Here is a 13,492-nt window from a genome sequence, read left to right as displayed (position 1 = left end):
TCATTTTTTTCCATTACTCTGTTTGTTTCTAAAGAAACGTGATCACAGAGTTGTTCTGTTAACTTTGTGTTGGAATTACTGCTCTTTAGTAGTAGCTGTATGATTTTCATTTGGAGAAAGTTAGAACTTAATAAGGGTGTAGTATGCTGCTTGAGATCAGAACCAGTTACTGGCACCTTGTTCTTGTGCCAGTGGCCTCCAGAGGAGCTGTGAAGAGCTGACACTGATGAATGTCTGGGTCAATGTGGTGCTCCTGGCCAGACAGAAGAGCAGGTACCACTGTAGGGAGTCAGAACAAATCCAGCCAAAGCACATTGTGACACTGTCCTTGAATAGAAATATTCTGCATTTTAGAGTTTGGCTCGAAGATTTTTGCTACTTGCTGGACTGAGTCTCTGTATTTCAGAGTCAAACCCTTGGTGGCTTAAATTGCTGTAACTTCATTTAAGTCAGTGGGGTGATGCTGGTTTACTCTAGATGTGGGGATGTTCACCCATGTATAGGACATCACTGTATGGTGGTGGTTTTGCTTCATAAGCCATTGTGGAAGATGCTCGAGAGTCCTTCTTGTCCTTTCCCTGTTAGAAAAGACATTAGGTAGAGTCAAGGCATCTGAGATTTGTTTGCCTCTTTCTCCTGCAGGAACTTACTTGAATTATGTAATCTTTTTTGGCACAGTCTTTGCATGTATAGACCAGGGACCATTCCTGTCCTCAGTATACAAAATCTTTTAGGATGCCTTAATTAAAGGTGTTAGATTAAATGCAGGTGGTTTGTGTAAATTGCTACTACATTTCAGTTCATGTAAGTGGTTAGTCTTCTGGGGGGAAGCTACAAATCTGATCAGGACAAATCTACTGCTTACTCTGATACCAGGCAATTGGCCAGTGAACTACATAATGTTATTAAATCTAGAAAATGGGAAAATTTGTAATTATTGCAGTACATTTCTTTATACTGTAAACACAAAACCAGTATACGGCTCCTGTAGCCTTTTCTACCAGTTATTTTTTTTCCTCATTACAATTAAAACAGTCCCAAGTGATAAGAGAAATTATTTCATTTCAATATGAGCAGCCTTCCTGCCCCTACCCAGATATAATTTATGATTTATAATTTAAACAAGTTTGTTTTACGTAAGGATTTATAAATATATTCAAACAAACAAAAAAATCCCCCAGAAAGGTGAAAGGAGCGTAAAAGAGACAGAAACATCAGAAAATTAATATTTTTTTGTAATTGTGAAAAATATTATATTTCAATACATTTTATAAAGAATGAATAACTACATGTGTTAGAACTGCATCTATTTTATGCTAAAAAGCAGTTTACAGTTGGTTTTAAATTGAAACCAATTGTAGAGAGACAGGCTTTAAAATAAATACCATTCTGAAAACTCTCATTTGGTTTTCAGTTCATCCTTGACAGCCTTCTGACATCAAGAGGCCTCAGTTTAAAGTGTCATCTGCAGGTTTTAGTCTATAAATACTTTGGCCCACTAGCCTTATAGCACTTTTTTATTCCTGTGCTGATGCTAGGAGGCCACAGGTAACCCAGTTTCACAAGCTGCACTGCTCTGTTTGTGAAGAAGTGAGGCCCAAGTGGTGCAGCACTGAGCTGTTTGCTCTCAAAATGCAGGAGCTGCTGTCACTTCAGAGCCAGTATTGTGTGTACAGTAGGAAGCAATGCAGAGGGGGAATTGTCTGGGGTTTTACCCAAGTTCTTTATTTTTCTCCTTTTACAATGGAATTAAAATGGGGAAATACTCTTTCTGCCAAAATTTTTTACTTGGTTACGTAGCTGTCATTCTGTGTTAGAACTGACAAGAATCCCTTCTTGCTTGCACTGATGACACTTTTTGTTTAGTCCTGTGCAAGCTGTGCTGGTTTCCTGTTCCTGCACTTGCCTGGCCTTGTGCAGTGTTTTCTTTAGCCTTACAATTTGGATATTCAAAACTTTCAATAAACTGCTTGGGGCTGAAGCATTTGCTGTAGCTTCTGTGCATCCCATTACTGCATCTGAGCTCAAACTCCTCAGAAACAGAAGCAGCTGGAGAAAAAAGTGGCTTGCAAGGACTTGGAAATAGATGTGGTTAACTAATAACGCTGAGAAAAAGAGAAAGTAAGATTATTTCCACTTAAAGAAATAGAAGGGTTTGAGTTTCTAGTTTAAACTCCAGATTTAAAAAAAAACCAAACAACTGATGAGCTCCACACCTGATGAGCTCCACACCTGATAGTTCAATGCTTTTTGTCTTTTCCAGATAGTTTACTTTCCTATTTTTACTGTATCTTTTTTTTAAGATTCAACAGACAGTATTTTTTAAAAGAGAAGGTTCACCAAACTTCCTAAAATATTTTTCTCTTCTTTCTTCTTCATTTTGATGCAAACCCACCATTTTTTAGATTCTTTACTCCCCACCCCAAAGGCATTTTTTTAATTAGTGAAGTAATAATATCCCTCCTGTTAAGCTTAATGGAAGATAAGATGCTATATATAACCAAATGCTGCCTTTAATTTAGGCTGGAAAATTATTTTCAATCTGACATTGGGCTTAGTGTAGCCAGACTGTCTTCAAGAAAAGAGGTCATAAATAGGAAGCTCAAAAATGCTAATTATAATCAGTACAATTAATTTATGTTAAGAGTTATAGCATACAAATTGAAACATTTTTCCTCATTATACAAACTGCTAGGAAAAAAGGATGGAGTTTGTTAAGAAGGAGGATTTGCAAAGCACAAGTCCCTGCTTAAATTATCTTTTATGATAAGTCCTGAATTTCCTTGATTTTCCTATTGTCACCATACAGGTAGGTAGCTTAGCTTGGTTTTCAGCAGCAAGATAATTTTTTCTGTTGTTTTGGCCCACAGTGTTGCATTTGATGACATTTCTTTGATGAGAAAAAAACGGATCAAATATTTGAGGTCTTTCACCAGCCTCTCACTGTCATCTTTTTCCCCTTAATGAGCCGTAGCATTTTTAGACCTCTAACTGTGAGCTGTTTCAAGCAGTCAACTCTGTGTGAATCCTCAGTGAGAGTGAGGCTGATGGAAAAAGGACATTTTGCATACAGATTCCCTTCACAAGGAGCTTCTAGCAGAAAACTATTTTCCATGCTTAAAAAGTTGTACTTACTGGCAGAAATAAAAATGGAAGGCAGGACTGAAAGCTTCTATTGTTTGTCCCTGCAGTATATTAAGGAACAAATTCTGTGGGGTTTTAGACTTCAAGAAAAATTTAAAATACTTCTTTGCAAAAGGATGGTTCCCTCACTGCCTGAGAGCAAATGCTGCCTATTTCACTGTGCTTCCGATTAATAAACAGATTTAACTGAATCAGCTTCCTGGGGTGGAAGAAATCAGACATTCAAGGAGCCTCTGCTTTGCTGGATAACCATTCCCATAACTGCATTATTTGATCTCTTGAGGCTGCTTAACAAAATACTTCCCTTGAAAGGGTTTAAGTTTTTGGTAGGCTTTGTTCTGTTTGTTTGGTGTTTTTTGTATTTTTAATATATTGCCATTTAGTATGCTTGCCTTTGTGGCAAGTAAGTCATCATGAAATGGTGACAGTAAATAAATCTCATAGAAAAAAAGGTGGTACCTTCTGTCCTTTTAATTCATGCTTTAGAACTTTTAGCTTTTTAGAACTTTTAGCAGAGTTTTCCAAATAAAAAATAAAAAAAAAAAAATAATAATAAAAAAAAAAAAAAGTCACTTAGAATCTCTCAAATTTGGGATATCACGATGCAGAGATAGATGCTAGTGTTTGTATTTCTGGATACAGGAATTTGCTCTGAAAGGTCTTGAAAATGAGGTAGAGAGAAACTGGCAAGTATCCATACTGCCCACTTTCTTATTTCTTATATTCATTCATCTGGAGGCCAGCCAGAATCTCCAGCTTTCCAAAAAGTAAATTAGTACTTAATCAATCTGAATTTAATAACAACCATGTTTCCAGGAAGGCTGTTTTTATTTTGTTATAATACAAAGAAATGATGAAAATACAGAAAGTACTTGAAGAGCTAACTGTACATAATTTCCTGCCAATCATCAGCAAATACCTTTTTTCTTTTTTTAAAAAAAAAGTAAATATGAAGTCTGATTTTAGTGATGCTTTGTCAGGGTTACCCTTATACTTCCAGATCAGCTAACTGGTCAAAGTAGTAGAAGGGGTTTTTTTCCCCCTTCCTCCTCACACACACAAAAACTCAAATGATGATTCTGAGTTCACACTTTAATAAAGGCATTACTAACACTAATAATCTGATTTTATGCACTGGTATTAAAATGTTCATCTTTATTAACAATTAACTTGCTGCTTGGAATGATTTGGGCATCAGCCATAGTCTTGCAGAACACAAATGTTGCACTGAGCCTTCTGTGCTGAACTGAGCATGGGACCCTCTCTCTCTCCCTCAGGTGACATCCGCAATGACTTGTACCTGACCTTGGAGAAGGGGGACTTTGAAAGAGGAGGGAAAAGTGTGCAGAAGAACATTGAAGTGACCATGTATGTGCTGTATGCTGATGGAGAAATCTTGAAGGTAAGTGCTTTTTTCCTCTGAGCTTTAGGTGCCATCTGCTTGCTCCATGGACACATTTTGTTGTCTCTGCAAGGGAAGTGCTGAACTAAAACTTGCTCTTTCTTTTTTTTTCTTTTTGGTAAGTATTTAAACTCTAGATTATGCTGGAGAAAGCGGCCAGTTGTAAATTTGCAAGAATTTGGAGCACTTTCCCTACATAGGAATAAGGGAGTTGGAGAAAATATTCATAAACTGAAAGGCTTGTGTAATTTCAAAATGTCACACCAGTGGCTGAAAAAAAGAGAAAATTTAGGGTAATTGTAGTCAGAAAGAATTGAAGAGTGTATTACAAATAGCTAAAAGTAAATAATGTGTGTTGTACAACATGAAGAAATGTTATTAAAAGAGAGACTTTTAAATTGAGCTCCCTGTAGTTTTGAAAAGAATAAATGTGAGTGCCTTATTTCCAAGGTCTTGGAAAGGTCACCCTGGGCTGGCTCCATTCCTTCTGTGGATGGGGATGTTCAGTGTTTTTCTGCCTTCCTCTTCTTGCTTTTATTATTATGGCAGAGAATGAGGTAGGTAAGTCAGCTTTGTGGGAGGGCATGAGGATGGAGAAATAAACTGAACATAGACATCAGAAATGGAGAAGTGGCTGTATTTAAAATCCATTAATCATAACTTCTCCCTACCTTTCTTTTTCTACCTACAATGCAATAAAGTGGCCTTCATAGCTATTACCATAAAGGAGTCCAAACACCAAAGCTCTTCTGTACCAATCTCATTGTCACAATCTGTTTTTTTAACTGAAAGGAGAACTTTTATTACTGCAATTGCTGGTGATTTCATCAACAGTGCTGTATATATTTTGTAAGGAGCTGGTCTGTGCTCATAGCTGTTGCTTTCTGTTCCATTTCATTAGACACACCTTTCAGCTGAATGACATTTTTAATCACCACATCCCTTCACAGCAGTCTGGCAAAACCCAGCATAGGGCTTTACCCTCCAGTCTGCCATGTCAGCATCTTCATAAGGTACATAACGTACCTTACATAATGGTAGCTAATGCTGCTGTAACTGTGGCTAATGGTTAAGTATAAAAGCCATAGAATTTCTAGACATTATCAGTCTTCACTTCTGGGGTTTTGGTGGAAATGGTCATTCACAGATACTGAGTTACCTTTTTCTTACCCTTGCCTTTTATTACTACTGCAACAGTAGCTCAGGGCTTACATGGGATAATGGAACACACATGGTACAAACAAGCACAGAGCAGTGAAAGGTGGTCAATCCAGTTAGAGAAAATTCAGATGAGCATTTGTTATAAAGGAGAGGCTTTACATAGAAAGGATCTTCTGTGGTTTTAAAATTTAAATCACATATTTAAAAAAACTCTTTGTATCAATTTTTATGTTACTGCATAGGTGCAGTCAAAGCAACAAAGGCTTGGTTTATGCCAGGGAGTTCTTTGGTTCATGACATATAATGATGTCTAAAGACCAATGTATTTCAAACATGCAGACAGGAGAATTTATGAGCTATCATATATACTGAAAAATAAGAGGGTGATTAAGGACACTGGAATTTTAACTCTCCTTCCCTTTAATGTGAACTCCTCATTGCCTAGGTACATTTCCTTTCTCTTAACTGCAGAATAGAACTAGAAAAAAACAAGTATCAGTTGCACTCACTGGTCTCGTGGTTTACAGAGACTACTTTCATGTTTATATTTTGCAGATTACAATTCAGAATAAAGGTTAAACAATCTTCCCTGTCAGACTGTAGCATAAATGCATAGAAACTAACTTAACAACCAGAAGGAAAGACATTTTACCTATTCATTCAAAATTTTTTAGCATGATAGAGAGTTCAAAGTCTGACCACTTGTCTGCCAATGCAGGTAATTTTTTGAATCAATAGAAAAAAGCTCAATTTGAAGAAATTTTCTCTTACAGAAGAAATAAAAATACTGTTTTACTTTCTCCTAAAAACTTAACACAGAATGAGATTTCAGAATTGTTGTGTTGAAGCCCAACAAGTTACTCTTGTTACAAAATATAACTGGGATATTGATTCTTAATTCTGATTTTTAATACTACCACCACTATTCTCACTTCAACCTGTTAAAATCTGCAAGTTAATTCTTGTTGCTGTATTAAATAAATCACCTTTATGCCAGGACTGTGGCACATGCCATATGGTTACTAAGACTTAGTTGAGGGGACTGAGTTCTATGAGTCAATGCCATAGTCACTGCATTTGGATTTGAGCCTTTGCAATGAGTCTCTGCCCAGGGAGGCTTTTCTTGCATTGAATCCCAAAATTCCAGAGAGCTTTTCCTTCTTTTTGTGCTCTTTCAAAAATTCTTAACTTTCTCAGAGACAGAAAAATATTACCACAGGCCAAACTAAAATCTAAACTGGATCTGGTTAGTAGGATATACTTGACTTGATAGTCCCTCGATTACAGAAAAAAGAATCAAATCAACACTGTTTGAAATTTTGTGGGATAGGATTTGGAAATGCCTTGAGGAGATGGTAAGTTCTTCTTTTCATGACACTATTCCACATGGGGTGTTTTTACTCCAGAATTTATATTTTATGTGTCATTCTGGGTCTGCTTAGCTTCTGTTTCTTCCTGGATTCATTATCCTTAGAGATGCTAAAAGTGAAGACTCCTTAAGCTGTCTTTTTTCTTTTTTTTTTTTCATGATTTTACAAGATGTATCTACTGGTTCCCTTTGTAAGTGGTAGGTCTGGAACAAGGGTTTGTGCTTATTTTAAAAAAACCCACATTCTTCCTGCTCCATGTCTTAATTACAAAGGACCTATAGCTCCCTTATTTCAGGAGTTCAGTGTTTCTCCTGCCTTTCTTCACTCATACTCCAAGGATATCTGTATTTCTTAAGCAATATAAAGTCATGGTTTTCTTCATCTGTGTTTTGAGAATACATACATTGGTCAAAATCTCTGAAAAAGCAGAAATTTAGATCCCATTATGTTTTTAGGTGATGATTGTTCAACAGAAATTATTTACTTTCCACTTGTGAAGCAACTGGATCAGAATTTTCTGGGTGAGGCTGGATGGTTGCAGTTGCAAGAGACCAACATTTTTAAGAGCTTGAAAAGTTCAGGCATCACTTCTGAACTGGGATACAGAAGCAGAAATCTGATTAAAAGATACTTTCAGAAAAGTCTCATATTACAAGTGGTGGTCCTGCTAGGTCTTTATGTTTTAACTTTTGGACTCATCTTTATATATTTGGATTTACATGTTTATTGTATCTGTTCTATGCTTGATAGAAAACTTAGCTTAAATAATAACATAAGATACTGGAATTCATCCAGGATCCATAGGTCTTCTAGCTCATCCTTTGACCCAAAACAGTTTAAAGATCTCTTCAAAATATTTGAGATTTCATTGTGTCTGGGTTTCTGCTTCTGCCTCTTCCTTTATGTCTACAGAAAAATATGAGTTATATAAAGGTTATCACAATGTAATAAAATGACTCATCTGTAATGATGTGATGTCTTCTAATCTTAAATTCTTTTCTTTTGTTCCAGGACTGCATCAGCCTGGGTTCAGGAGAGCCAAGCAGGAGTGCATACCACTCTTTTGTCCTTTACCACAATAACAGCCCTCGATGGGGGGAAATCATCAAGTTGCCCATCCCTATCGACAGGTTCCGTGGGTCCCACCTCCGGTTTGAGTTCAGACATTGCTCCAGTGAGTGCAAAATATAACCAAGAGAAATCTAAAGCTGAGGGCTTTCCATTGTCAGTTTCTCTTTGGATGAGGCTGTAACTGGGTGGAAGGCAGGAAAGAAGTCTCACCCTAAAGTAGAGTGAAGGTGCACTGCTAATTAACTGGTTGCTGTATTTATTAAGCAGCACATTAAAAACACCATGAATGATCAGTGCAGGGCAAAACATTGTGTAGATGTTCTCCCCTGCTGTTCTTTTGCTGTGTTTTCCTGCATAATGTTTCCTTTACAGCATGTTTATTTTCTACTTCACTATGTTCAGCATGTTTGTGCTTCTTTTGAGGCTTGTTGGTCATTTGCATAGAATTAGACATAGTTGATTCTTATGTAACCTGTGTGCTCTTTGTTAGGCATGCAGAGAAGTTAGTGAATAACCTTGTGGTATACATGGACAGACAGAAAATGCACAAATGTAATTCCTTATTTCTCTATTTTGCTACAGCTAAAGACAAGGGAGAAAAGAAGCTCTTTGGTTTTGCATTCACTCCATTGATGAGAGATGATGGCACTACCTTGTCGGATGATATCCATGAGCTTTATGTTTATAAGGTACCAATTTTTCTCTGCAGACTTTTCACTTACTCATCTCTACTTCAGTTTAAGTAAGTAATGGTCATTAGATGATCTTTTTACTCCTTCATTAGAAGTATGTAAGGAACACCTTCAAAATTTTATTAATTCAGAATTGCATAGATATGGATACAGCCTTCTCTCTTCTCTCTCCTCCCTCCTCTCCTTCTTCTCCCCTCTCTCCTTTTTCTTCTTTCTCTCCTTTCTCCTTCTTCCTCTCCTTCCTCTGCTTTCTCTCCTTTCTATCCTCTCTCTCCTCACCATTTCCCTTCAGACAATGTTGATTTCTCTCTTTTTAAACCTATCCATGTCTAAATTGAACACACTCATGTCAGCAGTTTTACCAGCCCATGGCATTACTCTCTCCCTTTGTATTATGCTGTACATCAAATGCATCCTGTTACAGGGCTACAGCTTGGCAAACCTGCAGCAAGGGGGTTGGGGACTGTTTGGGGTTTTTGCTTCCTGCTGATTTACCTTGGTTTATTTCTTCAGTAAGACTTTCAGATAGCAGCACTAAGTTGTACAATGGGAAGACCATGGTAAGTTCTAACAAGTCAGTGGTTAGGAACCATGTTGTAGAGCTGGGCCTGGTTTTTGAATGTGCAAGCCCCAAAGGTGGTAAGAACAGCTTTTTCTTAGAAATGTTATTGTGCACTCAAAAAAAATCAATAAAAGTAGTTAGGCAATTGCTGACAGGGTCTATGTGGAGTGAGAGACTAAGTACCATTCCCTTGTCCTGTCCCTGCAGTGTGATGAGAACAGCACATTTAACAACCACGCGCTCTACCTGGGGCTGCCCTGCTGCAAGGAGGATTACAATGGCTGCCCCAACATCCCTTCCAGCCTCATTTTCCAGCGCAGCACCAAAGAGACCTTTTCAGTCTCCACGCAGCTTTCTTCTACCAAGCTGACCCAGAATGGTGAGTAGCTGCTCCTTTAGAATCACCCGAGGGATTATGAATAAAGGAGCTAGAATGGGTGTGCTTGTGCTCTCTTTATTTTACTAAAACACTCTTCTATTACAATTTCAATATTGTTTTATTACAATACGTGTGCCTTTTTTTACTAACACTGTTGAAATGAGCAGAAACTTTCTTTGAGGAAATAAGCAGATAGACAGATGGCAGAGAAGTTACAGACATTACTCTGAGTGCGAGAAGGGTAATGTGCTAAAGCAGAGTTCATTTTCATCAAATAATTGAAGAATAAAAAATTCACACTTCCACACAACACAAAGTTTGGGTTCTTTCAGCTTTTATGGTGTTTCTAAGTAAACAAAAATTCGTTATGGCAACGTCCCTGAAGCATGGGAAGAGAAAAGGGTATTGTCCTCAGTGCAGTGTCAAGTCACATGTGGGAAAAATGCAGCCTTAACTCTTTTTAAAGTCGTTTACATTCTTCAATTCGTATCTTTGTCAGTGGTATTGTGCTTGCTCCCTATTTTCCATCTTGTTTTCCCTATTTAATGATTTCTTTTCCTGGGAACAGCAGCGAGAGCATAACATAACATGTAATGAATCTTTGGTTGCCATTCTCCCCTCTGCATATGGATTCCAGCTCTTTCTCTCACTGTTCTGCAGTGGATTTGCTTGCCCTACTGAAGTGGAAAGCTTACCCGGATCGGGTGATGGATATTTTGGGAAGACTGAGACATGTCAGTGGCGAGGAAATTGTTAAGGTACTACATGAAATAACAGTCTTTGGATGTATCTGTGATAGCAAGTGGACGCAGACTTAAAATGTTTTCTGAATGTTCCCTATTGTACCTTTTGATTCACGCTGTGAATTCTCAAGTGTATGAATTGGGATTTTATCTGACATGAAACTCAACAGGAAGATAGTCCATGGGATCAAAATAGAGCTAATCCTTAGTGAAATTCCTTCACCGTGGTGCTGCAAGTACCAGGTCTTCAGCACAAATTGTTCCACTCCACAGGCCCACTCCTGTTGAGCCAAACTCTTGCTGATGTAGACAGCCACCAGCTGTGGTGTTTTGTGCAGACTTACCTGTTCCAAATCTTCCCTAAAGGACTTTATTTGAGATTGTGTGTGATTGGTCATTTCTAGAATGAAGAAAACAGAGCTGACTCTAGAAATTTTGGCCTTTCAAACAGCTACTAGAGGTGATCTATTTTGCTGTTTTGCAAATATGTTCCAAATATCTGTGTAAAGGAGAAAGAAATGTGAAGCCTTGAAAGTGAAGTTTTGCTCAGTGGCCAGGGAGCCATCCTGCAAACCCATTTTGCTCTCCCAGCACTGGGCAGGAGTTGTTGCCTAGGGCACCTTTTGCTCTCCAGCATTTCTAACCTGTCAGTCATCTATCCCTGGCTGAGGATTTCACCGTGTCTTGTAACTGCTCTTGCTCTCTTTGCCAGTCCTTTGGGTAAACTGAACTTTCTTAGGTCAAAGGAGCTTCAACATTCCTTTGAATACTTGTGGTCTCAGCAAAAAAGTGCATTCCAGATACCTCTCAGATAATTTGAGGTGTGCTGAGAACTCTTAGAATTTATTTCTATAAATCTAGAAATGAGAGAGCTTGTAACAGCAAACAAAGAGAAGAAACCAAAGAGGAAAATCCCATCACATAATCAGTAGTCTCTGATTAAAGCAATTCACTGTAACTCATTTGAATGTTGCCATATCTTGGATGTTAATGTTCATTACAACTTTTTGACAGAAACAGAAGGGGACAATACTGGAACCCAAGAATGCTGTGTTTTGGACACTTCCTTTGCAGGGCACTTACAAGTATCTGGTCTTTGTAGAAAAAACTTAAAATTATATGGATTAAATTATTCCAAGGGGAGAAGTACTTGATTCCCTCCCTAAATCAGCTGCCATTTGGCACTGGGATGCGAAGAACAAAATGCAGTAATTCAGAAAAGAAGACATTTTATCCTTTCAGAGACTTGATAAATGGTTAAATCTAATTTCTTGCTTTCTACATGAGAAATTTAATTAGGATAATTTAAAAATCATTAAAAATCACTTGCTCTTCAGCATTATTCTTCACAGTCATTCTTTCTGAGGAGTGTGCTTTCAGGAAGGAAAATGACTGAATTGTCAGCACTCAGTAAGCTACAGTGTTACGGATGAAAGAAAAAATTGGCAATATGTAACCTGACCCAATTAATGCTTATTAGAAAAGCTTTACTTTCTGTTGCATAACAAAAGTTTTCAATATTTGGAGCATCAGTTAGTGTGATTCAAAGTTTTAATTTTGATGTCAGACAGTGTCTGCTACACTCTATCACACTGAAGTCAGTTGTTTTGCCACTGTTGTTTGGCAGCCTTCTTAGTCAGTTGTATTTACAAATCAGGCATGTGGTACATCTTTGTTTCGTTTGGTTCTCTGTCATTTTTGTTTAGAAATACTCCTTGTGAAGAGAAAAATTCTTAGTAAAAACAAATCAAAATCCGTCACATCATATGGATGAACCTGAAGTAGTTTGTCCTTGTTGAGTGTTTCACAAAGATATCAACATGTACCATATAATTACATTCTTTTAAATGCAAGTGAAGTTGAAATTGTTTGTTTATTCATGTCATTTCAGTTTCTACAAGATATTCTTGACACGCTGTTTGTAGTTTTGGATGACAACACAGAAAAGTATGGTCTGTTGGTCTTTCAGTCTTTGGTAAGCTGCTGAGTTGTCACTTTATCTCACGATCAGCAAGTTTTAGGCTTTTTATTATCATGTTGCTAGTATTTTCTTTCCATGAATTATTAACTATTCAGCTGGGTCCAGCCATATGTTTTCTGTAATAACCTTGGGTGAGCAGGGCAGGATAGGCTGAGCGGGTGCCAGGGCAGCAGGATTTGCTGCCACCTGGGAGAAGCAAACAGCAACAGCTAATAACACAACTATTGACTGATAAAAGAAACTCCTGTATTGCACTGCTCCCAGGTGAAGCTACTGACAGGAGCTGAGCAGCAATCTGATGTTGTCTTTAGTGTGGGTTCACTGTTCCATCTCCCACAGGTGTTCATCATCAATCTGCTCCGTGACAGCAAGTATTTCCATTTCCGACCTGTGATGGACACTTACATTCAGAAGCACTTTGCAGGAGCACTGGCTTACAAGTAGGTTTTGTTCACCCCTCACTTCAAGAGACAATATTAGCAAGCTTTGGAATGATGTCACCATCAGAATCACTGCCTTCATACTGGCAGTGGGTTCAAAAAGTAGAACTACTCATATGAAAGTTTTCCAAACCAGTTATAGAGAAAAGCTGCTAAATGTCACCTGTGGCTAAAAATGAGGAGACTCTGGAACTTTGCCTTTCTCAACTGGAAATTCTTACTTTTTATACTGAGGAGAGGCTGTCACTCAGCAGCAACTCACTGTCAGTCTGTGCCAATGAGCTACCACAAGTATATGCATTTCTTGTTTTAAAGATGTTAGGATGTAAGACTTGTGTGAAACCTTAGAGCTTATTGTAGTTTCCTCTTGCAAAGTAGGCAAATCGTTTCAGGAGACCAGAAACTTGATTTTCACTGTCACTTAGCAGATGCTGCCTTCTTTTCTAGTATTCTCTTGTGTATTTGATCATATTCTATCTTTGGTGTCAATAAGCTACGAAAACAGCATATAAGTAGTTTTTCTTAGTTTAAACCATTCACATTTTAG

At 37.8% G+C, this 13,492-nt stretch overlaps 1 protein-coding gene across 17 annotated transcripts in view; it reads left to right on the top strand.

Moving 5' to 3' along the window:
• Nucleotides 1–13,492, top strand: part of DOCK3 (dedicator of cytokinesis 3) — a 186,378-nt gene that overhangs the window by 111,683 nt on the left and 61,203 nt on the right. For all 17 annotated transcript variants that reach the window (XM_071755610.1, XM_071755607.1, XM_071755606.1 and 14 more), the window contains exons 15-21: nt 4,422–4,546; nt 8,089–8,251; nt 8,731–8,837; nt 9,610–9,781; nt 10,442–10,539; nt 12,416–12,499; nt 12,845–12,945. In XM_071755610.1, the coding sequence (XP_071611711.1) occupies nt 4,422–4,546; nt 8,089–8,251; nt 8,731–8,837; nt 9,610–9,781; nt 10,442–10,539; nt 12,416–12,499; nt 12,845–12,945 (850 nt within the window). The remainder of the gene's footprint in view (nt 1–4,421; nt 4,547–8,088; nt 8,252–8,730; nt 8,838–9,609; nt 9,782–10,441; nt 10,540–12,415; nt 12,500–12,844; nt 12,946–13,492) is intronic.

The sequence above is a fragment of the Heliangelus exortis genome, chromosome 12 (genome assembly GCF_036169615.1).
Source record: "Heliangelus exortis chromosome 12, bHelExo1.hap1, whole genome shotgun sequence".
In the NCBI taxonomy this organism is placed as follows: Eukaryota; Metazoa; Chordata; class Aves; order Apodiformes; family Trochilidae; genus Heliangelus; species Heliangelus exortis.
This window is presented reverse-complemented; position numbering and strand designations above follow the sequence as displayed.